This window comes from Megascapheus bottae, chromosome 17 (assembly GCF_031878675.1).
Source record: "Megascapheus bottae isolate mThoBot1 chromosome 17, mThoBot2.hap1, whole genome shotgun sequence".
In the NCBI taxonomy this organism is placed as follows: domain Eukaryota; kingdom Metazoa; phylum Chordata; class Mammalia; order Rodentia; family Geomyidae; genus Megascapheus; species Megascapheus bottae.
In genome coordinates, this window is record NC_143525.1 from 18,984,358 (window position 1) to 19,011,629 (window position 27,272).

The window sequence follows — 27,272 nt, forward strand, 5'->3', positions numbered from 1 at the left end:
CTGTCCCTGACTCCTGTACTCAAGGCCAGTGTTCTACCACATGAGCCACAATGCCACTTCTGGCTTTTTCCCTGTAGATTATTGGAGATAAGAGTCTCATGGACTTTCTGCTTACACTGGCTTTGAACTGTGATCCTCAGATCTCAGCTAGGATTACAGGGTTGAGCCACCAGCGCCCAGCTTCAGTAATTATTTTGAAGCTCCAATAAGAATCATTTTGTCTGTGGTGATAAGGATTGAACCCAGGCCCCTTCTGTGTGCTAGGTAGTTCTCTACCATGAAGCCACACCCTCAGTTTCAATAAGCTTAAAAAAAAAAAAAAAAAAAAAAACCCAACTTTTTACTAGAGGCTCTAGCTATTCATTAACACTTTGAAAGTCAAATAGCTTTTGAAACTTCATTATCTGTAGTCTTCAACCACACCACACAGAATGTGCCAGCTAGATCTTGTTTGATGCCAGAAGATAAGCAAGAACATGCCTGGTTAGTATTTGGACAGAAGAAAAGTAATCTGCCCAATCTCATACCACTTCTGAAGAAGCGACAGTTAGGGTATTTAATACTTTGATTTTTTTCCTTTATAAATATAGATGATCCTCTAAAAGATACAGAGCATGATTATCTCCTCAAATCTGAACTAAGAAAAGAACTATTCCTTTTATAAATACCTTCTGAAAAAGGGTTGTTTAAAAACAAACATGAAGTGTCAGATGTGGACACAGCACATGGCTGAATAAATACTAAAGCATGTTAAGGAACATAACCATGTTACTGTTCCTGTTCTGATTCTAGTAAGGGAAGGGAAGGACTGATCACTCAAGCTTCACTTAGGGCAGAATCATATGTCACGACAAAGCGTGTCTTATATGGCAATCTAAAACAGACTGGCTGTAACAGGAAAAACAGACAACAGGCCTTTGAGACAAATTATCTGCATAGCACAGAATAGTATTTTCATAGATTTATTGTGGAACCAATCAATAATTACCAATAATGGGTTATAGTAGGTACTAATAGGGTCATTTTCTTTCTTTCTTTCTTTCTTTTTTTTGCCAGTCCTGGGGCTTAGAGACTCAGCCTGAGCACTGTCTTTGGGCTTTCCTCAAGGCTAGAGCTCTACCACTTGAGCCACAGTACCACTTCTGGCTTTTTCTGTGTATGTGGCACTGAGGAATTGAACCCAGGTTCGCAGGCAAGCACTCTACCACTAGGCCAAACTCCTGGCCAAGGGTCATTTTCTTAATGGAGGTCCATAATAAATCATGAGGGAAAACGGCTTTGCAAACAAACAACTATGTTCAAAGGCTGAAAGAAATGTGCTATAAAGGCAGTGAGTGTGGAAATTCTTGCCATAATTAAAATTTTAACAGAATGAACATTTTAAAGGGTGTGCATATGAAGAGGTGACTTAAAAGTGTCTTTCTGTGTACTTTAAGAAGCTGAAAGGCACCAGTGTCTCACGTCTATAATCCTTGCTACTCAGAAGGCTAAGATCTAAGGATAGTGGTTCAAAGGCAGCCTGGGAAAAGAAAGTCTATGAGACTCTTATCTCTAACCACCAAAAGAGCCAGGAATGGAGTTGAGGCTTAAGTGGCATAGCACTAGCCTTGAACAAAAAAAGTTCAGGGACAGCTCTCAGGCTCTGCACACCCCCCACCTTCTCCAGACCACCTCCTCCCTCCCCCCGCAAAAAAATTCTGACCAAGACAAAACAAGATGAACCACCAGGGGCACTGTAAACTAAGTGGATGCTCCCGGCACTGAATGCCTTTGCCTGGATCTTCCTGGCCTTTCTGCTTGACTCCTCTCTCTACCACTCAAATTCCCAACCTTTCTGCTGGCAAATAAATATACTCTGCTCTCCTTCAGGCACTGAGATGCCAGTCAGTGTACAGTATATGAATTTCGTGTCCTTCAATTAAGAAATCTGCTGAAAGCTCTAGCAACTTAAAGAATTGGGAGTTCTTTTTCCTAGTTAGGCTGAGGTGGTTAAAAATTTGCCTAGTTTCTTAGACTTACATGTGTTTCCTTATTAAGCATTTGAAAGAAACTTTCCATGTCTATTAATTGTCCATGATACACAGATGCATACCATTTTGTGAAACTGTCCCTTCATCTTACCTAAAATTTTAACATAAAAAGGGATGAAATATAAGTAAATGGTTAGAAGGCTACATTTTCTTTTTTTCTTTTTTTTTTTTGGTGGAGAAAAGTAACAGGAAGGAGAAACAATAAAGGAAAACAGCTAATATCCTTCTAAATAGTGGAGAACTGGCATCTCAAAATTAAGACATAAATGTGATATTTTCAGCATTTCAGTCAGAGGTGGCTTGCAGCAGCTTTCTGTCAGAAAGACCCGAAAGAAAAAGTTTCTGGTAGAGCAAAATCTCTCTATTCTACCTTATAAGTTTGTGCTCTAGGCTTAGCACTTTCAGACAAACCAGGACACTGCAGAAGAACAATGCCTTCCAACATAATAAGATTGAAAACACTGTAAATTATGAGACTTATGAACATTAGAACTTATTGCTGATAAACATATATGCCAACAGAGAATAAATACTGAATTCCTTTATGTCTATTTACAGACAGAACCCTAAGGATGGCCATTCAGACAGGAATTTACATTGGCAGAAGTAAATAAACTGTAAGTTCCATGGCAAATTATAAAAATAAACAATTGGAACTGCCATTCAAAGTACAAGTACCTTTGAGTATTCTTAAAAGGGGGTTTTGTACTTCTAATATTAATATAGAAAATATCCATTACTGGCTTCTTCAGAAACCAGAAAGAGGCAGTTTTCTGGATAGACGTTTAAGGCAAATCAAACAAGTTCACAACTAAACATCCTATTTAGGGATCATTTTCCAAGTGTAGCGTTGCTTTCTGAGAAGCAGCTTAGTTAGCATCAACTCTAGCCAGGTACTCTACCCTGCTATCGGATAAGGGACACCTTCTCCTATCAAGTCTCTTGAAAGAACTTAAATTACATATACACCAACCAAGTACACACTGGCCATATTGGCAATGTTTGGTATTTAAAGGAATCCTTCAGTGAATCCTTTACCTCCTTTAGAAACATGTTGTCAAGGAATGGCTACAACTCTAGTCACAGGATGAGATCCAAGATTTCTCAGGTAAAAGAGGGAAGATCCTGACCTATTCATAAAGTGGACTGAAAACTGCTATCTCTTCTCTGAAATCTTTCCTGCAATATGAGAGGCACTTTTATTCAGGGTAGTTAGCATCTATTAAAACTCGAAACCCAGGGTAGAACTTGCTAAACAAAGTAATTAAACACTAGCCTAACAGGCATTACTTATAAGGATTTTTTCCTTTAATATAAAAAAGTATTAACTACAGCAGTCCAATATACAGATACAAAAAAAAAGTTCTCATACTAAAAAAAAAAAAGGTACCATAATACTGTACATACAAAAACTGTTCAACAAGAATGATTTAAATATATCTGTTCTTCTCTGGATCTGGAAGACATGAATGTAAAGTTCTGCAACTGTATTATTGCTGAGAACATGTGCCTGGGAACACTGTGTTTCCCTCTCCCCACTCATCCCAGCCCCATCTTCAGAGTCCCCTGAGTTTGGATCATGAGCCAACAGCATCCCTGAAGATAACCAGAGCCAAATGTTTACTCAATGGAAGTCATTATTCAGTGAGCCGTTGCTTACCATAAACTATGAAAAGCCCAAGTTTTAAGCCCAGCCAAGATTAAATCCAGACGGAGGTCTTCCCATCCCCCGATTTGCTACTACCACTGCTTTTGTTAGACCCAGCTTTGGACCCCACTTTGGCCTTTTTTTCCCGAGGACCATGGGGGTTGTTTTGGTGATGATAGGCCTGAATTGCTAGATCCAAGCGTTCCTGAGCCATTCTGATCTCCCGCTGCAGCGTCTCCAGATCAGCTGGGAGGTGCTCCTCATGGCTGCCATACTGCTGCTCCTGGGCGATGTTGGCTTTGTTCTGCTTGTAGGCAATCTTAGCATTGGACAGTTCAGTGTACTGGATTTGATCTGGTTTGACAGCAATGTTATAGCCAGGGGGAGCAGATGGGGTATTCCATGTGAACGGATAATTATAAGCACCCGGATCTTCAAGTTCCCTCCTCTTACTGTTCAGTGAGTCTCGAATGGTCCCAAACCCTAAATGAAGCATCTCCCAAATGTTAAGCAATAGGCAGAGGCCTGTAACACCATACATTATCAAAAGGAAGATGGTCTTTTCAGTGGGTCTAGAAATAAAACAGTCTATCTTGTGAGGGCAAGGACGTCGGCTGCACACATAAAATGGGTGGACTTGGAAGCCATACAGAAAATACTGTCCTATTAGGAAACCCACCTCAAAGACAGTCCTCGCCAGCAACTGCAACACATAGATTTTCATGAGCCCATCCTCCCGAATCCGTCGGCGGCCATCGTGTTTGGGTTTTGGCTGGCTCTGCTCTTTATTTTCTTTTTCACTTTCTAATTCCATTTCTGGATACATCATGGGATCCTCTTCGTGGTCCTCTTCTGTCTCTTCTAGAGCCCGATGTTGTTTCCAACGCATTGCATAGGGTTTGCTCCGAGCTGCCTTTTTGTCTGCTTCACCATGCTCCATTTTGGCAATTTTATGAATGGCATAGCCGAGGTACATAACAGAGGGGGTTGCCACCAGGATGATCTGGAACACCCAGAAGCGCACATGGGAGAGAGGTGCAAAGGCATCATAGCAGACATTCTCACAGCCTGGCTGTTCTGTATTACACACAAATTTGCTTTGCTCATCATAGTAGATGGATTCTCCTCCTACTGCTGTTAGGACAATCCGGAAGACAATCAACACAGTGAGCCAGATCTTCCCTACAAATGTAGAATGGTTGTGGATCTCCTCTAGCAGACGAGTCAGGAAGCTCCAACTCATGGTGCTCCAATTGAGTGGCCCTGATAAAAGTGGGAAAGCACCAAGGGAAAAGTCAACAAATATTAAAATCTTATTTTTGGAGAGGGTAGAATGTGTGTAATTACTAAAATACTAAAACCTCAATAGTATACATTTTAACTCCCAAGATTTCTAAGACTTCTTTGCATACTTGATGTTTAATTTCAAGAACAAAATAAAACAACTTATTTAGAGAGGGGAACAGAACTGGGTCTTAAACTTGTGTTTCTTTTTCTTTTTAGCCAGTCCTGGGATTTGAACTCAGAGCATGGGCACTGTCCCTGAGCTGCTTCTGCTCAAGGCCAGTGCTCCACCACTTGAGCCACAACACTACTTCAGGCCTTTTCTGTTTATTTGGTACTGAAGAATTGAACCCAGGGCTTCATGCATGCTAGTCAAGCGGTCTACAACTAAGCCATATTCCCAGCCCCAGGCCTTGTGTTTTTACTTGGCTTTTTCTTTTCTTTTCTTTTTCTTGCCAGTCCTGGGCTTGAACTCAGGGCCTGAGTACTGTCCTTGGACTTTCTCATGGCTAGAACTCTACCTCTTGAGCCTCAGCACCACTTCTAGTTTTTTTCTATGTATGTGGTACCAAGGAATCAAATCTGGGTCTTCATGCATGCTAGGTACTCTACCACTAGGTTAAACTCCTGGCCCCTCACTTGGCTTTTTCACTCAAGGGTAGTACTCTACCACTTGGGCCACAGTTCTAGCTCTACCTTACTGAGAGATAAAAGTCTCAATAATGACTTTTCTACCTGGGCTCTCTTTGAACATTAATTCTCAAATCTCAGTTGCCTGACTAGCTAGGATTACAGATATGAGTCACTGTGTCTGGCTAAACACGTGTTCAACACCTCACTGTCTTACCACCCTTAGATAGGACAATTCACTTTAATCTACAAATATTTGTTTGGACTTAACAGAGTCCTAGAAAGATCTGGTCTAAACAATAAATTGTCAGGTACTAGGAGTTCGGTCTAGTGGTAGAGTTTTTGCCTAGCATGCATGAAGACCTGGGTTTGATTCCTCAGTACCACATACATAAGAAATGCTGGAAGCCATACTGTGGCCCAAGTGGCCAAATGCTAGCCTTGAGAAGAAGTGTCCAAGGACAGTGCCCGGGACCTGAGTTCAAGCTCAGGACTGGTTAAAAAAAAAAATCCTCGCATAAAGCTGTGTGTGGTGGCTCATGCCTGTAATCTTAACTACTTAGGAGACTGAGATCTGAGGATCTCAGTTCAAAGCCAGCCAGGGCACTAAAGTTCATGAGATGTTTATCTCCAATTAACCACTAGAAAACCGGAAGTGGGGCTGTGGCTCAAGGGGTAGAGCAGTAGCCTTGAGCTGAAGAGCTCAGGGACAGCACCAAGGCCCAGAGTTCAAGCCCCACAAAAAAAAAAAAAAAAAAAAAAATCCTCACATAGGGCTGGGAATGTGGCTTAGTGATAGACTGCTTGCCTAACATGCATGAAGCCCCGGGTTCAATTCCTTTGTACCACGTAAGAAGGAAAGGGTGGAAGTGGCACTGTGGCTCAAATGGCAGAGTGGTAGCCTTCAGCCAAAGAAGCTCACAGATGGTGTCCACGCCCTGAGTTCAAATCCCAGGACTGGCAAAAAAAAATCCTGGGCTGGGAGTTTGGCCTAGTGGTAGAGTGCTTGTCTAACATGCACAAAGACCCAGGTTCGATTTCTCGGTACCACATATATAGAAATAAGCCAGAAATGGTGCTGTGACTCAAGTGGTAGAACCCTAGCCTTGAGAAAGCCCAAGGACAGTGCTCAGGTTCTGAGTTCAAGCTCCAGGACTGCCAAAAAAAAAATCCTCATATAAGTATTTTAGCTGATGCCAGAGGCTCACATCTATACTCCATACTCCTGGTTACTCAAAGGCTAAGCTCTGAGAATCACAGTGCAAAACCAGGCAAAAAAGTTAATGAGACTCTTATCTCCAATCAACCAGCAAAAAAACAAAAAGTAGAGGTGTGGCTCAAGTATCAGAGTGTTAGCTTTAAGCAAAAAAGCCAAGCAAAAACATGAATAAATACATGTAAACTGCAGGTTTTACAGAATACACTTCTCAGATATAGCACACTGGGCTTTTTACATATATTAATATTTCATAAGACCTTCAGAACTTTGTGAGATATAAATAATAATATGCAAGTACAGCCATATGTAGACCATCATTAAAATCATAAAGAAGATTCTTAGACTAAACTTCACTATGAAGTAGCTTATTAGGAAGCTTGTATTTTGGAACGCCTGACAATGTGTTAAAAGAAATTAAAGAGATGGCACAGCACAACACAGAAACAACTAGCAATGATCAAGATGAAAGAGAATAAAACTAAGAAGAGACCCCCAAGTTAGGCTGCATAGCAACAAGTTCTGGTGAATGTTCTTATAGTAAGCATTACAATCCCATCTATATTTTGCTTATTGTAAATGTTAAAAAGTGTTTGCAAAGCTGAATTGTGAGGGCAGTAAGTCTAATCAAGAGACAAATCTATTTTAAAACAGAATTTTATTCATCTTTTTAGAAGGTACTAGGTTTGAACTTAGGACTTCACACTTGCTAGACAGGTGCTCTACTGCTTGAGTCATGCCCTCAGGTCTGTTTATTTTTTGTTTTTGTTTTTTTTATATATATATATTAGACACGCTCCTCTTGCCTCTTATTTCCAAGCACTGGGATTACAGTCCTCCCCCATCCCTCTCTTGGCAACCAATGCCTGGTTCTAAAAGCAACATTTTAAAAGATAGTTCAAGTCTAAGATTCATAGATCCAAACCAGAATCAAGGTTAAAACTACCTAGGTTAAATGTATATAAAATGTGAATAAAGCCACTGAACCAAGTACCATTATCCTTCTAGCTTTTCCCTTCCCTCTCTCAGTTCATGTGCATGGATTGTAAATGTCTTGTCATCACCATCAAAGAAGTTTAAATTCACCTTACCTGTTATCCAGAACTTCTGTTACCCAAATTTTCTTAGAAAAATGATGCTTTGCTTGCAACTTATCCTCTGTAAAAGAAATAGAAAAAAATGGGTCATAAACTTCTTCCCACAGAAAACAATGAATCACTAAAATGCCACTCAGGAAGAAAAGTTTTTATGAATTACAACAACCATGCAAGAATGATCTGGAGATGGGCATGACTTTCAACACTGTTTTCTCCTCCCAATACAAACAGTAGGAAAAGAACAGTGTAACAATGGCCTAAAGGTTCTTAAGTCATTGTAGTCCACAAAATCTGATAGGATCTGCAGCCAAGTAAACCCACCAGGTTCCTTTGCACATAGGAGGCTGGTGTGCAGTGACTGCAAATAGTCTCCTTCGTGATGTACATGGCTTGTTGCCTCAATGGTCAACCTAAAGGACCTTGAAGACAGAGCTTTCCAGTGTATGTCTCTCTGTCCCCCCCCCCATTCTTTTTGGCCAGTCCTGGGGCTTGAACTCAGGGCCTGGGCACTGTCCTTGAACACTTTTTGCTCAAGGATAGTGCTCTGCCACTTGAGCCACAGAAACATTTATGGCTTTTTCTGTATATGTAGTTTCTGGAAATTGAATCCAGGGCTTCATGCATGCTAGGTGAGCACGCTACCACTAGGCCATGCTCCCAGCCCTGTATCTCTAATCTTAAACAATTTAGATACTAGATGGGGCCGGGAGTTTGGCCTAGTGGTTAAAGTGCTTGCCTAGCATGCATGAAGACCCGGGTTCGATTCCTCGGTACCACATACATAGAAAAAAGCCAGAAGTGGTGCTGAGGCTCAAGTGGTAGAGCTCTAGCCTTGAGAAAGTCCAAGGACAGTGCTCAGGCCCTGAGCTCAAGCCCAGGACTGGCAAAAAAACAAAACAAAACAAAACAAAACAAAAAAAGAAAACAATTTAGATACTAGAAAAGTCTGCAGGTTGCCTTCGTGAAAGCCAAACACAGTGGCACCAAGCTGTAGAATAAAAGTATGTGATTGGGTCCAACATATATCCAATTTCAAGTTTCCAGACTGCAAGAAGATCCATATCTCAAAGAAATAGGGCAGAAGTGAATGGCTCATCCTACATGGCCATAGGGTCAAATGTATTCCTAATCATGATACCCTGGGGATAAGTATCAAATCCTGAAGTCATGAAGGCCTTCAACTGTGCTGTCTCTCCCCTTAATCTCACTACTAAATCCTACAACCTGTCCAAAAGAAAAGAAAATTTAACAGGAAATAAGTAATTTATGAAAACCCAAGGTTGGTGAATTCTGGCCACCTATAATAGCAAGAAGCTAAAGCAGATGGCAGTGGTGGCTAACACCTGGTAAATCCACCTCCTTCAGAAGACAGGGGATCATGTTTGATTCAGTGTAGGCAGAAAAGTTAGTAAGACCCCATCTCAACCAATAGCTGAATGACAGACAGTGTGGGCCTATGAATATAGCTACAATGGAAGTAAGAGCTATGCAGTTCAGTATAGTCCTGGGCATAAACATATTGAAACTCAAGATGCTACTCCCAAAACAGCTAAGGCAAAATGGGGCATGACTCAAGTGCTTCTAGCAAACGTAAGTTCCTGAGTTCAAACCTTAGGATCATAAAAAAAGAAAAGTCAAACCAGGTACTGGTGGATCATACCTACAGTCCTAGCTACTTAGGAGCTGAGATCTGAGGATTACAGTTCAAAGCCATCCCAAGCAGGAAAGTCCGGAAGACTCTAATCTCCAATTAACTACCAGAAAAGTGGAAGTGGAGCTGTGGCATAGGGCTAGAGCAACAGCCTTGAGCCCCAATCCAGAAAAAGAAAGAGGGGAGAGAGAGAGAGAGAAGGAGAGAGGTGTCAAAACAGGTAAACTTCCAGTAAATCTAAACCAGGTCACCACTGAACTCTTCACTCTGTATGCCCGATTCCCTGGAGCAGCCAGTACCTCTCACTAGGATCTGAGCAATCAAGTAGGAGCAAGCTATTTAGGAGCAAGCTGTTTAGCTAAACACTCAACAGCTGGCTTAGTCACTGAGCTACCCTTCTTCCCGGGAGGCAGCTCACAGACTCAAATACTCACAAAGTCAGAGAAAGAAAACACCTGCATCTGCTCTGTGATTAAAAACAAAGCAAAGTCCAGCATAACTTATTTCATTATCAAGTTCTGCCAACTTTAAAAAGCTATGGCTAAAAGTCATCCATAGATGCCAAGTTGGTGTGTTTTATTATTTTTTAAAGTAATCCATGAGGGCTGGGAATATGGCTTAGTGGTAAAGTGCTTGCCAAGTATGCATGAAGCCTTGGGTTTGATTCCTCAGTAATCAGAACATGCTAGAAGTGGTGCTTTGGTTCAAGTGGTAGAGTGCTAGCCTTGAGCAAAAGAAGCTCAGGGATAGCGCCCAAGAAGCTCAGGGATAGCGCCCAAGCTCTGAGTTCAAGCCCCACGACCGACCAAAAAAAATTACTTTTTAACTATTGCTGTTTTAAGGTTTTTCTTATTTTTGAACTCAAGGCCTGGGTGTTGTCCCTATGTTTTTTGCTCAAGGCTAGTGCTCTACCTTTTGAGTCACAGCTCCACTTCCAGCTTTCTGGTGTTTAAATGGAGTTCAGATTTTCCTGTCCCAGCTGGCTTGAACTGTGATCCTCAGATCTCAGCCTCCTGAGTAGCTAGGGATTACAAGTGTGAATGTCCAGTGCTCGACTCTACAAAGGTTTCATAAAAGAAAAAACAAGTACAAATAGACCAGAGTCAAGTTTTTACTTCCTAATTAACACCCCCAAATACTTTAAAAACAAAACCTATAAAGTAGCCCATATTTTAAAATTCTCATTTTTCCTAAACAAAAACAAAATTCAAGATGAACTAAAATTATCTAAAAAGAACTATTCTCAACCTTAAACTTCATGAAACTAAGCCATAACAAGTACTGGACTAGGAACCAACAGATTTTTGGAATGTGATTTGGGTATAAACTTTCCATATTTTTTATATCAAATTAGAAGATTTCTAAGATATTTTATGTTAATATTTGCTGAAAATTATATCCAGCACAATAAAATTCAAAAAACAACAGAAAAATTATGTGGAATTCAGTATTCTAGGGATAGGCAGGAAGCAAAGTAACCAAAGTAAAATTAAGCAATAAGATATTAATTTTTCAAGAAGACACTTCCCAAACAGTCATCCCAGAAAATTTATACTAGGATAGCACTAAAAACATTTCAATACTGACTCACCATGAGTCCAAGTATGCATTAACTATCTGTGTACCTCAGATTATAAGTTCAGCAATCCACTAAGACTCACGCTAGTGACTCACAGCCTTGAATGAATCTACTTTATGTGCAGAGACAGGGAATCAATTAAAGGGTTTATAATGAAGCTTTGTTTAACTGGAACATTTTAAGTGGGAGTTAATTCCACATGAGTGATAATAGATTCTTAATAACTAGCTGGTGACAATTTCTAAGTAAAAGCATTATGGCAGCTAACTTGTAAACAGTAATCTATGCATCACAAACATGGAAACAACTTGTTTTCGAAAGAATTCCTGGCGAAGGACAATGTTTGAAAAACACAAAATATAATTTATCACGAATTTTACAGCTATCTCAAAAGAAAATACTTTGAAATCTTGGCTCTATCAACCAATAAGGAAATAAAATGAACCACTGTGTGTTGAAGTGCCAATTTGCACTGGCAAAGAGCCATTGTATTTGAATACATGAACACTCAGGAACCAGCTGGAAAAGTATGGGAAACCTGGGATAATGCATCCATTCACAATGCCTCCCAAGTGTGACTGTCTTCATTCAAGGACAGCATTGACATACACATTCAAGACCTAAGCTTGCATACATCAAACCAAACGTTTGAAGAGTACCCAGTCTAGAAAAATGAATGTTTGGGCAGGAAAATCCAGAAAATCTCCAGCTAGCCATAAGAAAACCAGAAGTGGTGCTATGGTTCAAAGTGGTAGAGTGCTAGCCTTGAGCAAAAAAAAGCTCAGGAACACAGATGGGAGTATGGACTAGTGGTAGAGTTCTCACCTAATATTCACAAAGCCCTGGTAGCACATACACAGAAACACCTAGAGGTGAAGTGTTCAAGGACAGTGCCCAGGCCCTGAGTTCAAGCCCCAGGACTGGCAATACAACAACAAAAAGCTCAGGGAAAGCATTTGGGCTCTGAGTTCAAGCCCTAGGACTAGAAAATAAATTTTAAAAATTAAAAACAAGGGGCCAGGAGTCTGGCCTAGTGGTAGAGTGTTTGTCTAGCATGCACAAAGGCCCGGGTTTGATTCCTCGGTACCACATACACAGAAAAAAGCCGGAGTGGTGCTGAGGCTCAAGTGGTAGAGCTCTAGCCTTGAGAAAGTCCAAGGACAGTGCTCAGGCCCTGAGCTCAAGGCCAGGACTGGCAAAAAAAAAAAAAAAAGAAAACGGCAGAAGAGTCAGAGATTTCATTTCTAATGAATATACAGAATTAGAACTGCTAGTCATAAGTTATGGAATCATGTTTAGATCAGCAGGTTTCTGACGGGCTTTATCAGCTTACACTTCTATGTTTCTCCCTCTTCATGATGGAAACATTCACATTAAAAGCATCTAATGTATCTTTCTTCTATAGGCTTTTTAATATTTTCTACAATTAGCATGCAATAGCTTGCCAAACTTTTACTATGTAACAAAAGCCCTCAGGAATTTTTAGAGTAGATTAGGGTACAAATTTCTTATTTGCGTATTTCATAAAGACCTAATTAAGCAACAAATCAGAAAACAGCCTAACTATAATACCCAAGAGTTATTAGAGACCAGATCTTGTTACTGATACCAGAAATCTCACAGAATCTTTTGTACAGTTATTACGCATCCCTTTGGACATAGAAAGCAGAATTTAATATAAAAAAGTCTATTATACCAAGTTGTCAATTGAATAAAATCTTAGAATAAGGAAAGTAAAGGGGCTTCTATGGCAACCAAAAGCTTCCATTTAGAGTAAAAATACATAGCTAATTTGTTTTGAAAAATAAAACAAGTGAGCAGAACATCAAGCCATTTTGTATGAACTTTTCTCAAATTATAATGCTGGAGCTAACCTTTGTAAATAGAATCCTCAAATAAAAATATGTCCTGAGGGGGGAAAAAAAAAAAGTCTATTACAGCCAGGAGTTTGGCCCAGTGATAGAGTGCTTGCCTAGCATGCATGAAGACCTGGGTTCCATATCTTGGCATCACATACATGGAAAAAGCCAGAAAGGGTGCTATGGCTCAAGTGGCAGAGTGCTAGTCTTGAGGAAAAAGCCCAAGGACAGTGCTCAGGCTCTGAGTTCAGGCCCCAGGACTGGCCAAAAAAAAAAAAAAAAAGTCTATTCCAGGGTAAAATACAAGATAAGTTCAATGAATAATTTTTATATTAATTGTACAAGAAGGTATCCTTGTGAATTTCCATAATATGAATATATGATCAATTTCACCTCCTCTATTGCTCTCACCCAGAGAGTGATTTTTTTTTTGTATGTGTACTGGGGCTTCAACTCAGAACCTGGGTGCTATTCCTGAGCTTTTTGTTTGCTCAAGGCTAGTGCTGTACCACATGACTCACAGCTCTACTTCTGACTTTTTAGAGATAAGAGCATCATGGACTCTGCTGTCCAGGCTAACTTTGAACTGTGATCCTCAGATCTCAGCCTCCTGTGTATAGCTAGGATTATAGTAGTGAGCACTGGCACCAGGCCAAGGAGTAATTCTTAGCACACAATTAAAGGAGGACAGAGGGAAGGGTTAAAAAAAGGAACACAGTGGTTGTCATTATTCCCTATTTATTATCCCTGATACTGAGTATTAAGAGTTACCTTTATTTGAGAATCTGATTCTATTAAAACAACCACTGTGGACTGGGAATGTGGCTTAGCGGTAGAGTACTTGCCTGGGTTCCATTCCTCAGTACCACATAAACAGAAAAAGCCAAAGGAACATTGGGCATGGTGGCCGACACCTATAATTCTAGCTATTCAGGAAGCTGAGATCTGAGGAACAAGGTTCAACACTAGTCGAGGCACCAAAGGATCTGAAACTCTTATCTCCAATTAAGCTCTAGAAAACATGAAGTGGGGCTTGGCTCAAGGGTAGGGTGTTAGCCTTGCGTTGAAGAGCTCAGGGACAACACCCAGGCTTAGGGGTAGGGTGGCAGCCTTGAGCTGAAGAGGCCAGGAACACAGCCCAGGTAGAGTTCAAGCCCCATGGCCCACCAAAAAAAAAGAAAAGAAAAGAAAAGAAAAATAAAAAGCTGGAAGTGGTACTGTGGCTCAAGTGGTAGAGCTCTAGCCTTGAGAAAGTCCAAGAACAGTGCTCAGGCCCTGAGTTCAAGCCCCAGGATCGGCAAAATAAATAAAATAAAAATCAAGGGCGTGGGATATAGCTCAACAGCGATGCTTGCTTGCCAGTGTACAGTCTTGCACTCGAGGGGTGCAGAGCAAAAGAAGGAGAAAGGGAGACGGGAAACGGAGGAGGGAGGAGGGAGGAGGGAGGAGGGAAGAGGAGAGAGAAAGAGAGGGAAGAGAGAGGGGGGGGAGACAGAGGGAAGAGAGAGAGGGGGGAGAAGGGAGGTCGATCAGTTTTGTATGTTTGCAACAAAATACCTGAGATAAACAAGGAGGAAGATTAGGAACAAGACTTAAATGATACAACTTCTGTCTAGTGAGTATAAGACACTGAGTTGACCAACAAAACTGAAGATTTGTTTTTGCTCTATTTCAGAGGTTTTAGTTCAAGCTTTCTTGGCCCTATTGCTTTACCATCATGACAAGTATGTGAAGAAACAAGTCTCACCTTCTGGCACTCAAGAAAGAGAAAAAGAGAAGAAAAGGGGTCAGGGTCCTGAAATATCCTCCAAGGGCGTACCCCCTAATTAGGATCCATCGCCTTAAGGTTCCACTACTTTCTAATAGGGCCATCAGCCAGGACCAAACCTTCAACAATACGTAAGCATTATGATCTAAACCATAAACCAGGTGTAGTGGTTCATCAGGAGGATTGAGGTTCAAAGGCAGCCCAGCAAAATGTTCAAAAGACTCCACCTCAAACAACAAAAAAGCTGGGTATTGAACAAGTGCCAACAGCTCATACCTGTGATCCTCTTGGTTCAAAGCCAGCTCTGGCAGAGAAGTCTATGAGACTCTTAACTCCAATTAAACAGCAAAAAGGCATAAGTGTAGCTATGGTTCAAGTGGCAGAGTGCCAGCCTTGAGTGAAAAAATCAAGTTTGACAGCATGGTCCTAAATTTAAGCCCCAGCACCAGCCCTCCCAAAGCCCCACCCCCCCCAAAATTGAGATACCTTTTTCATTCCTTAAAGTTTTTACAAACTTAAAAGAGGGCTTCCCCTTCTAAGTGAATCTGAACAGTGCATATCTTGATGTGTTTCACCTATAATAAATATTAAGTTTTCACTCTGAATAACATGAACATGTACTACTAAATTGGAATGTAAGATCAAAGTAAGCTATTTGAGTTAGAAACACAAATAACTAATTTCAGAAAGTACTACATAGCCTCTTTCACTGAAGCATTTTTAAAGAAATCTAGATAGATTAATCAAGTGGGTTTTTTTGTTTGTTTTGGTCATGGGGCTTGAACTCTGGGCCTAGGTACTGCCCCTAAAAGCTGAAAACTAATACTCTACCACTTCTACCACAGAGTCACTTCCAGCTTAGTTGGAGATAAAGTCTCACATTGGGCTGCCTGGGCTGGCTTTGAATGGTGATCCTCAGATCTCAGCCTCCTGATTAACTAGAATTATAAGCAGAAGCCACAGACACAATCCAGTCTTTAAGAGTCAAAAAATTAAACAGAAAAATAAATAGCCAAGTGCTAGTGGCTCATACCTGTAATTTCTAGCTACTCAGAAGACTGAGATCTGAGGATGGTAGTTCAAAGTCAGCCTGAGTAGACAAATCCTCATCAGGCTGTCATCTCCAATTAATTAGCAAAAATCCAGGATTGGAGGCATGATCCAAGTGACTGCCTGCTGTGTACAGAAAAAACTGAGGAAAAAGTAAAGCAAGAGGGTGAGTCCCCAAATTCAAACCCTAGTGTCAGCAAAGCCACCCCAAAAAAGGGATAATTCTAGGAGTTATGAATAGAAATAGATGGACTTAGGGGCCAGGAGTTTGGCCTAGTGGTAGAGTGCTTGCCTAGCCTACTTGAAAACCCAGGTTTGATTCCTCAGTACCACATACAGAGAAAAAAGCTGGAAGTGGTACTGTGGCTCGAGTGGCAGAGCCTTAGCCTTGAGAAAGCCCAAGGACAGTGCTCAGGCCCTGAGTACAAGCCCCAGGACTGGCAAAAGAAAAAAAAAAAAAAAAGAAAGAAAAAGAAATAGCCAGACCCAGAACAAATCATGTGAGGTAAACTAAGATCTAAAATATAACTAGACATGATACCTATACAAGACTACTCATTCACGCACAAATAATCAGATATCCTTAGAGGAGGAACTCAAAGGTAGAGCTTCTCTGAACATTTAAAATACTATTTATCTAAACAAACTCTAGGAAAGAGAAACATGGATTATTTTGTTGTTATTGTTTTTGATGTTTATTTTTACTTTGGTGTTTTTCTTTCTTTCTTTCTTTTTTTTGTGCCAGTCCTGGGCTTGAGCTCAGGGCCTGAGCACTGTCCTTGGATTTTCTCCAGAGCTCTACCACTTGAGCCTCAGCACCACTTCCAGCTTTTTTCTATGTATGTGGTACTGAGAAATCGAACCTGGGTCTTCGTGCATGCTAGGCAAGCACTCTACCACTAGGCCAAACTCCTGGCCCCATGGTGTTTTTCTTTCTTTTAGGAGAGGCAAGGGGCAAGGGAGGAGGTGTACAAAGGGAAAACAGATGAATAAATGCAATTATGCTATTTGGTATACATTTATGCTACTTATAGACTATATGGGAAATGACTTGGGTAACTTGTGAGAAAGAATGAGAGTTTAAGCCCCATGACTGACACACACACACACACACAAAATATAGGTTATTTTACATATATATGTGTATATGTCTCTGATAGGGTGGAAAATAACAGGGAAGTAGAGAAGCAGGACCCATCCATCTTAAGCTACAGGTGGGTACATAAGTACCTATCATAACGTTAACTACTTTTCTGTCTTAAATATCTCATATTACCCACCTTTTTTTTGTGCCAGTCCTAGGGTTTGAGTTCAGGGCCTTAGATTTTGGGGTTTTTTTGGCCAGTCCTGGGGCTTCAACTCAGAGCCTGGGCACTTGTCTCTGAGATTCTTTTACTCAAGGGTAGCACTCTACGACTTGAGTCACAGTGCCACTTCTAGCTTTTTCTGTTTATGTGGTATTGAGGAATCGAACTCAGGGCTTCATGGGTGCTAGGCTCTCTTTCACTAAACCACCATTCCCAGCCCAGGGTCTTAGGGCTCTACCAATTGAACCACAGCTCCATTTCCAGCTTTGTGATGGTTCATTGAAGATAATAGTCTTGTGGACTTTCTGCCTGGGCTGGCTTTAAATCTTGATCTTCAGACTCCTGAGTAGCTAGGATTACAGGTCTGAGCCACCAGCAGTGGCTCATATTTCTTTTAAATAAAAGTGAATGATGGCTGGGCACGCCAGCCCAGAGTTCAAGTCCCACAACCAACAGAAAGAAAAGATCAGAGCATTTAGAAGTATTTAGTCTTAGGAAAGGATGGCCTGAATTAGGCTTGAAAGGCTGCAGCTAATGAGTAAATAATCTAAGTGTTCTGACTGCTAGCTGGGTGCTGATGGATCACACCTGTAATTTTAGCTACTCAGGAGGCTGCGATACAAGAATCACAGTTCAAAGCCAGCCCAGGCAGGAAAGTCTGTGAGACTCTAATCTCCAATTAATCACCAGAAAACAAGCAAGTGGTGCTATGGCTCAAAGTGGTAGAGCACTAGCCTTGAGCAAAAGAGCTCAGGGACAATGCCTAGGCAGAGTTCAAGCCCTACAACCGAACAACATCAAAGAGTTCTGACTGTAAATTGTTAATAAAGCCACTTAATAATCAGAATCCTGTAAAGAAAGTCTAGTGTTTGCTTGGGAGGCACATATACTTATAAACAAATAGTCTAGTTTTGAAGCCACCAAGATCATTTTACTTTGGAAAACTCTTTACCTGAGTTGTCTAGGGGCACAGCTCAAGCAGTAGATACCTGCCTAGCGAGATCAATGCCTTGACTTCAAATCACAGTATACTACAGACAAAAGAGAGGTTACCAATAAAAATTTAGGAACAGTCAAAATATATATGGTAACTGAAGGCATGGAGCTGGTTAAGTTTAGAGAAGAGAGCAAGACCAAGGACAGAATTAAAACCATTTATTAGGACAGTTGGCAAGGACCTGAGGAATAGCCAAAGCCAGGAGATGGAAAATTTTGACTCCAAATAAACATCTATTCTAGATGGGCAATTAGGAATCCCAGGTCCAGGAATGAGTCAAAGGAATTCCCTAAAAATAGAGTCCAATTCTACTTTACCCTGAACATTCTCAAAAGGTATGCTATAACTCATCAGATAAGTAACCATTCAGTTTATATTAATAAGTCCTATAAAGATATGGATGGAAATAATCTGCACAACTATGTGAGTTTGAAAAGTTTATACATTAGAGAATGGAAATATGTGAAACTAAGCACCAGTGGCTCACACCTATAAACTTTGCGAAGTCTGTGAGACTCTTTAACAACCAAAACCCTGAAGTGGAACTGACTCAAGAGGTTGAGCTCAAAAGCTCAAGAACAGCCCCAAACTCTGGAGAGCCAAAAAAAAAAAAAAAGGGAGGGTTACATAAAACATTTTTTTTCTATAGAGGAAACGCATCAAATTTATTCTGAAACCTATCAATTTATCCTTTCCAAAGATTTCACATTACTTCCAAATTGCTAAGAAGTACTTTGAAGGAAAATTACACAGTATTCACCTTCGTTTGCAATGTTACCTAGCTCAGTGCCAGATACTTATGTACCTGATTGGGGGGCGGGGAGGGGGGGAGGAAGCTGGGGCTAAGGATATAATTCAGTAATATCATAGTTCCATGAATCCCAGTTGTCCCATACTTGTAATCTCCGCACTTGAGAGTATAAGATGGAAGATCTAGAATTAGAGACCAGCCTTAGATACATGGAGATTGTCTCCAAACACAAAATAAAATTAAATCAAATTAAAATGCTATCTGTAGGGCTGGGAGTGTAGCCTACTGGTAAAATGCTTGCCTAGCATGCACGAAGCCCTGGGTTCAGTTCCTTAGTACCACATACACACAAAAAAGCTGGAAGTAGTGCTGTGGCTCAAGTGGTAGAGTGCTAGCCTTGAAAAAGCCCAAGGACAGTGCTTAGGCCCTGAGTTCAAGCCCCAGGACTGGCAAAAAATAAAAAATAAAATGAAATGTTATTTGTAAGCTAAGGCAGAAAGAAAATGAACTGGAAGTTAACCTAGGCTACATGGAGAGACCCTGTTAGAAGGGAAGCCAAGTATTGGTGGCTCATACCTGTAATGCTAACTACTCAGGAAGTTGAGCTCAGAGATTCCAGTTCAAAGCCAGTCCAGGCAGACAAATCCTCTCTAATTAATTGGAGGGGTAGGGGGAAATAATTGGAACTAAGGTTGTAGTAAGTGGTAGGGCTCTAGCCCTGGGTGGAAAGGCTTGGAGTATGAAATTTAAGTCCCAGAATTGAGAAAGAGAGAGACAGACAGCACCTGAGGTTTTGTTCTCAAATAGACTAGTGACTGTACTACTTGAACCACAGATCTACTTCTGTCTGTTTTTGGTGGTTAATTGGAGTAAAGATTCTCATAAGACCTTCCTGCCCAGGCTGTGATCCTCAGATCTCAGCCCCTTTGAGTAGCTAGGATTGATTACAGGCAACAGAGATCAGCAAGGTTTTTTTTTTTTTTTTTTTTTTTTTTTTTTTTTTTTTTTTGCCAGTCCTGGGCTTGGGCTCAGGGCTTGAGCACTGTCCTTGGACTTTCTCAAGGCTAGCACTCTACCACTCGAGCCTCAGCACCACTTTTGGCTTTTTGCTATGTATGTGGAGTACCGAGGAATTGAACCCAGGTCTTTGTGCATGCTAGGCAAGCACTCTACCACTAGGCCAAACTCCCAGCCCCAGCAAGGTATTTTTTTTGTTGGCGGTCATGGAGCTTGAACTCAGGGCCTGGGCAATGTTCCTGAGCTTTTGCACTCAAAGATAGCACTCTACCACTTCCAAGCCACAGCGCTTCCAGTTTTCTGGTGGTTATTATGGGAGATAAGAGTCTCAGACTAGCCGGGCTTGGTGGCTCAGGTCTGCAATCCTAGCTACTCAGGAGGCTGAAATCTGAGGATCGTGGTTCAAAGCCATCCTGGGCACTAAAGTCCATGAGACTTATCTCCAATTACCTACTAGAAACCGGAAATGAGGCTGTGGCTCAAGGGGTAGGGAGGTAGCCTTGAGCTGAAGAACTTAGGGACAGTGCCCAGGCCCAGAGTTCAAGCCCCATCACTCACACTCACACTCACACACGTAGAGTCTTGGACTTTCCTGCCCAGGCTAGCTTAGAACCATGATCCTCAAACTTGATTCCTAAATAGCTAGGATTACTGATGTGAGCCAGGGTATGGTTTTATAAAGTGAATGATCCTCTTTCTCGGTTCAGGGTTTTTTTTTTTTCTTAATAGCAGCCACATGTGTTAGGCATTAATTCAGAAATAATTATACCCTTTGTTGCACTTAACTATCCAGGTTAATACATTTGTCTCTCTCATACACGGTCTCACTACTTTGTAGTAAGTCAAATACATAATTGTTTTCTGTAACATCACTTTACACTGAGAGTCAGGCCTGGAATAACATTATGTATTTATTTAAAGAATGGTGCTCTGGATTTTAATGATGTATCTTGTATTTTAAGATCCATATTACTGAGTTCATAAGTGAGCCCGAACTAGGAGGGAAGGTCCAATAACCAGAGACAAAATCCTGCACTCCTTCCTTCTAGCTGATAGTTATAACACTAATAAAGGGCTGGGAGGGGCCGGGAGTTTGGCCTAGTGGTTAAAGTGCTTGCCTAGCATGCATGAAGACCCGAGGTCGAATCGTTGGTACCCGAGGTGGTGGTAGAGCTTTAGCCTTGAGAAAGTCCAAGGATAGTGTCCAGGCCCTGAGCTCAAGCCCAGGACTGGCAAAAAAAAATAAAAATAAAAATAAAGGGCTGGGAATGTGGCTAAGGCAGAGTGCTTGCCTACCATGAATCCTCTGGGTTCAATTCCTCAGTACCACATACACAGAAAAAAGCCAGAAGTGGCCCTGAGGCTCAAGTGGTAGAGCACTACCTTTGAACCAAAGCAGCAGCTCAGGGACAATGCCTAAGCTTTGAATTCATGCCCTAGGACTGGCCAAAAAAAAAAAGAAAAGAAAGAAAAGAAAAAGCAGAAAGCACAGTTGTGACTTGAGCAGTAGAGGGCTAGGCTTGAGCAAAAAAAAAAAAAAAACCTCAGGGACAACACCCAGGCTCTGAGTTCAATCCTAAAGACTGGCACACATAAAAAACTAAGAGCACCAGGTGCCCGTGGCTGACACAGGTAATCCTAAGCAAGAAAGCTGAGATTTCAGGGTCCTCAGGCAAAGCCAGCCCAGACAGGAAAGTCCATTGAGACTTTTTTTCCCATTTAACCATCAAGAAGTGGAGCTACAGCTCAAGTGGTAGAGATATGCTAACTTCTTAACTCCTCTGTAAGCAAAGGCTAACACTGAATTCTAGCTCCATGAAATGAATAAAGGAAGGACAGGATCTTGTTATGTATCCCAAACTAGGCTTACACTTAATATCCTGTTGTACTCCAGGAGATTGTAAGCTCAGCCTTCCAAGTACTATACACACCAATTCCATGCAACCTTAAAAAAAAAAAAGGTGTTTGAAATGTGTTGGGAAAATGCCCAATGGTTTAAGACAAGAAGAAAGTAGTATCAAGCCATTACATATCAGGACACATTTTTACAAAAATTTCCACAGAACTTCTATGTGTTCCCTTCAAAGTACCCTTTGCCTACAGCACTCTGAACACAAAGAATCAATGGATGCTTTTCCTAATCTACACAAGAAAACACTAATTCTCAAAACAAAAGCCAAAAACCTAGCAAAAACAAACACAAATTTGTTTACCAGAGCTTTTTGCTTGTTACCCAGAAGAATTATTGCATATTTCTTTCATTCTAAAAAAAAAAAAAATCCAAAGCAACTGCAATATAAATCCCCCCACCTCGTTCCCAAAAGCAATTGTCAAAATTAATCATAATATTTTTAAATCAGGAATTCTACAATTAAGTTTGTGAGTTTTTTTTTTTCTTCTCTTTTTGCACTATTGTTCCCGGGAAAGGGAAGGAAGGGTGATTCAAAAACTGCATTATTAATCCTTTCCCCCCCCCTGTAAATATAAATTTACTATAGCTATATCTGCTTATCATTAGAGCATGAAAATCTTTCGTAGGACTTATTATAACGTTTTCACAAATATTCACTTTGGGGGGGGGGGTTATACAAACGTCGTAACTTCAGGCCTGTCTGACAAGAGAATACTTTATTGTAACTTGATTCACTCGATTTCACCTGGTCTACATGAGACCGAAATAAAGCGTGAGCACAATGAAATCGACCCCCAGTCAACAAATGAGTAACGCCAAATCCGTCCACTTCGCGAAGAAAACGCAATCGAAATCAATCGCCAGAAAAAAAAGGAAAAGGGAGGGGTGGGGAGGGACTCAAAATCTAAAATAAAGCAGCCGCCAGCCCACCAGCACAGCGTGAGCGCCTTCTCTCAATTCTGAAACAGGACTCGAGGGAGAACAATGAAGAACCCAAACACACACGAACTGGGCTCCAAAGTTTCCCGAAGTGAGGGGGGGAAAAAGTCATCTCGAGTGACGGAAACGCCATCCAGCCGAAGGGCAGGAGCCCGGGCTTCCCGCCCGCCCGGCTCGCGCTTCCAGCCTTCGAACTAAAAAAACCTCACCCGCTACGTCGGTGGGAGGCGGGAACCGGGACCCGGCTGGTGTCGCCGGAGCCTAACGAAGCCGCCCGCCGCCCGCCGCGATGACAGGGGCCGCGCTCCGCAGACAAAGACCCGCCGCCCAGCGCCCCGCCGCCGCCCGGGCAGCCCTCCGCCCCTAACCGTCCCGGGGACCTGCCCGGGGAGCGCCGCCGCCCCGGCCCCCCGGCCGTTTCCCTCCCAATTTGAGAGCCGCGCGCCCAGGGACAAAGCGAGGACGGGCGGGAGGCGCGCCGACGGGACACGGGGCGGCGACGGGGCTCGACGGGAACCCCTGGCAGCGCCCCTCGCCCCGGTCCGTTCCTCCCCAGACACCGCCTCCCGCTCTCCACGGCCCCAGCTCGGGCTCCCTCCGAGTGCTCCCAGCCCTCCCCGGGCCCCGCCCCAGCCCGCTTTCCCTCAGCCAGCGCTGCGGCCGCCGCTCCTCACCGGGCGGCGGGGGTCCCCGGAGCCGCCTCCTCCGCCGGGCCTCCGCCCGTCCCGCCGGCCCCCGCCTCATGGGCCCCGCGTCGCCATCGCCTTCGTCGCCACCCTCGTCTCTCCTCCGCCACCACCGCCTCGGTCTCCAACCCAGGCTGGAGCCGCTCCCGCCGCCGCCGCTGCCGCAGCCGTCACCCCCCGCTCCCGCTCCCGCCGCCGGGACCCGCGGGGAGGCGCCTGCGCACTACGCACCGCGGTGGGGGCGGGGGCGTCCCGCCGTGGCCTGAGTGGGGGGCGCGCGGGCACGTGGCGCTCGCGCGAGAGGGAGGGGGCGCCCCGGAGCGCGCGGACCCGAGCGCGAGCCACAACTTTCCGGGGCCGGGGCCGCGCGCGTTCCCGGGCGGTCCTGGACGCGGCGGGAGCGGCCGCACGTGTAGCGGATCGCGGGTGGGGTCCGACGGGAGCCAGGGTGGAGGCGGACTCGGAGCTCCCTCCACACACACCCCAGGCCGAGCTTCGGAGCCAGCGGCCGGCTAACGGCGCCGAGAGGACCCACCTTACCTGGGCACCGCGGCTGGGCTGGACGACGACCCCCAGAGCGGGGGGTGCGCGCCGCGCCGGGCGTTCCGTCACCCGGGACGCCGAGGGCGCTCCCTCGAGGATCCCTCTCCCCCTCGGTGGATCAGCCACCCGGGCTTCCTCGAGTCCTAGCTTTTCCTGGTTTTCCAGATACTTTTGAGGTCCCGGACTCCTCGGATTAGCAAGACCCTAATAGGCCATTTCCTCTTAACTCCTTGTATCCCACTAGGATTCCAGCGGACTCTTTCTTTCTTTCTTTCTTTCTTTCTTTCTTTCTTTCTTTCTTTCTTTCTTTCTTTTCTTTCTTTCTTTTCTTTCTTTCTTTTCTTTCTTTCTTTCTTTCTTTGTAAAAATAAGTTTTGCATGCGTAGGCATCCTGCTAGTGTAAACTGCAGGTTCAGAGACGGAAACTCCCCGAATGCCTTATGTTTAAGAACGAGACTGCGACCAAAGGAAGCTTACTGAGGAGATACTTGAAGCCCCCCCCCCCCCCCGATGCTGGCTAATGCCTTTGTTCCTGGATGACCTCATTTGTCCTTTGCAAGAGCGCAAAAAACTAAAGCCCTGAGAGGTGAGACAGGACTTTGGTGCAGGTCAGACTTCTTCTCCACTCGAAGCCAAGCCAAGGCTAATTCACAAGTTGAGGACTTGGAGGCATCTGGCCCGCTGACAGATTTTGTTTGGAGAGTATAGTGTTTTCCAAAACTACCAATTGCCAACATATTTTAAATTCTGATTTCTGTCTTCTCAGAAAAGTCGAGTGATGTGCTGGCTTTAAGTCGCTATTTTTTTTTTTTTTTCGTGGCAGCTACTTCTGGATCCTGGTTTATCCTGAGCAGGATTCTTTTGAATCTTTTGCATTTCCTTGGCCGATTGCTGAGTATTAACATTCTCCTGGTATTTGCCATTCCCTGGTCTGCCTGTCCCATCCCTATCTAGAGGATTAAAATGACAAGTGGGAAGACCTAGAAAAATAAATGCTTTCTTGACATGTGCAAGGCCCTGGGTTTAACCCTCACTCCAAAAACATGGTACATATATGTGTATGTATGCCTGTATGTATAAAATCAGATGGCACACGAGGCATCATTGTCAATGTTTTATCACAGTTTAATTCTAATATGTACATTGGTACAAACTCAGTATCTAATAAAGTCAAACCTATGCATACACTACAAAAATCCTATAGAAAGTCCAAAGAAATGTATTCAAATGTTCACCAAAAATTTTTTTTTGCCAGTCCTGGGCTTTGCACTCAGGGCCTGAGCACTGTCCTTGGGCTTTCTCAAGGCTAGAGTTCAATCACTTGAGCCACAGCACCACTTTTTTCTCTTCTATGAACGTGGTACCAAGGAGTCAAACCCTAGTCTTTGTGCATGCTAGGGCAAGCACTCTATCACTAGACCAAACTTCCAGCCCCCAAATATTTTTTTTTTTGTGGCTTGAACTCAGGGTCCAGACACCATCTCTGAGTTTCTTTTGCTCAGGGCTAGCACTACCACTTGAGCCACAGCTCTATTTCTGGCTCTTTGGTGGTTAATTGGAGATAAAGAGTCTCACTTTCCTGCCCAGGCTGGCTTTGAACCATGAACATTAGATCTTTGGTGAGCCACTAGCACCCAGCTCACCAAAATGCTTTTACTGGAGAATTCATACAGCACTATGCATTATGCAAACAAACAAAAATACTACTCAATACTCATCAGTCATTGAATAGATAAATTGTGTTATAATCACATAATGGTACATTGTACAGCAATGGGAAAGAACAGGCTATAATTACACACTAGAGAGATGAATCTCTCACAAGACTATATTTATATGCAGTTCAAAACAGGCTAAAAGAATCTGTGCTGCTAAAAACATAGGATAGTAGTTATCTGGTGCATAGTTGGTTACTGGAAGGGGATGTAGGGAGGTTGGTACTTTTCTATGCTTGAACTAAATGCTGAAGATGCAGGTGTGTTCAGTTGTAACCCTGAACTCAATTTGTTTTTAGGCAAGAACTCTTACCACTGAGCTATACTCTTAGTCCCAAACTATATACTTTTGAGAGTGTGTTTGTGGCATGTTAAGATTACAGTGAAAACCTTTAAGGGCTGAGCGTACAGCTTGCTCATGGTGGAACATCTGCCTAGCATGTGCAAGACTCTGGGGTTAAGCTACATCTAGAACACAAAATGCAACTTTCAAGTGGCGTTGAAACATTTGATTTTATAAAATTCACATTTCATATACATATATAAACAAATGTTCATTAGGATTCATGAATATACCTTCTAGAGAAAGCATTCTTCTGCCTTTTATCAATTGTCATTTTTTGTTGTTGTTGTTAGTGGTGGTCATGGGGTTTGAACTCTGGGCCTGAGCTCTTTAGTTCAGTGCTAGCACTGTACCATTTTGAGCCACAATACCACTTCCATCATTGCCCATTTCTTTTTCCTTTTCTTTTTACCAGTCCTTGTGCTTGAACTTAAAGCTTGAGCACTGTCCTTGAGTCTTTTTTCCTCAAAGCTGTAGCCACTTGAGCCACAGCACCAGCTTTTTTCTATATATGTGGTATAGTGGAATCAAACCTGGGTCTTTGTGAAGGCTAGGCAAGCAATCTACCACTAGGCCACTCTCCCAGCCCACCCATTTCTTTTTTTCTTAAAATTTTCTTTATTGTGATTAATAGAAGGGTTACATTATATTCACCAGATAGAAGGTGCATAACTTCACAATTACCCTTTTCTTATAAAGCTTGGGAACAGGGGCCTGGAGTGTGGCTTAGTGGTAGAGTGCATGCGTGAAGCCCTGGGTTTCATTCCTTGGTACCCATACGCCCAGAAGTGGTGCTGTGGCTCAAGTGATAGACTGCTAACCTTAAGAAAGCTCAAGGACAGTGCCTAGGCCCTGACAAAAGTAAAAAATAATAAATCTTGGGAACAATTCTGATTCTTTTGACTTTTGTTACCTTACTAGCATGCCTGCATTTTCTCCTTCTGGTCGTGCAAACTTTTAAAGTTGATAAAAATGAAACTCAAGTCAGTACTGGTGGCTCACACCTGTAATCTCAGGAGGCTGAGATCTGAGAATGACAGTTTGAATGAAGCTAGCTACGGCAGGAAAGTTCATGAGACTCTCATCTTCAATTAGCCATCACAACAGCTGGGGATGTGTTTAAATGAGAGAGTGCTAACCTTGAGCACAAAAGCTCAGGAACAGCGCCAGACCCTGAATTCAAACCCCAGAACTAGCACCAAAAAAAGAAGACTGCAACAAATCAAAATGGACATACAAACTAAGACTTC

General features: G+C 42.7%; 1 protein-coding gene and 1 non-coding gene across 4 annotated transcripts; one reads left to right on the forward strand and one right to left on the reverse strand.

The window, feature by feature from the left end:
- Positions 1-1,692: 1,692 nt before the first annotated feature.
- On the reverse strand, positions 1,693-24,239 carry Gjc1 (gap junction protein gamma 1). Of its 3 annotated transcripts, none has more exons than XM_090350089.1 (3): positions 23,962-24,239; positions 7,900-7,966; positions 1,693-4,941 (listed from the first exon to the last, which is right to left on the reverse strand). In XM_090350089.1, the coding sequence occupies exon 3, from the start codon at positions 4,919-4,921 to the stop codon at positions 3,731-3,733; it is 1,191 nt and encodes a 396-aa protein (XP_090206215.1). In that variant the 5' UTR covers positions 4,922-4,941; positions 7,900-7,966; positions 23,962-24,239; the 3' UTR covers positions 1,693-3,730. The 3 variants fall into 3 exon arrangements, with proteins under 3 accessions (XP_090206215.1, XP_090206216.1, XP_090206217.1); XM_090350090.1 differs by lacking the exon at positions 23,962-24,239 and adding an exon at positions 23,410-23,545; XM_090350091.1 differs by lacking the exon at positions 23,962-24,239 and adding an exon at positions 10,469-10,586.
- On the forward strand, positions 8,207-8,337 carry LOC150051256 (small nucleolar RNA SNORA70). Its single transcript, XR_016538475.1, has one exon. It is a non-coding gene; the product is annotated as a small nucleolar RNA SNORA70 (small nucleolar RNA).
- Positions 24,240-27,272: the final 3,033 nt, after the last annotated feature.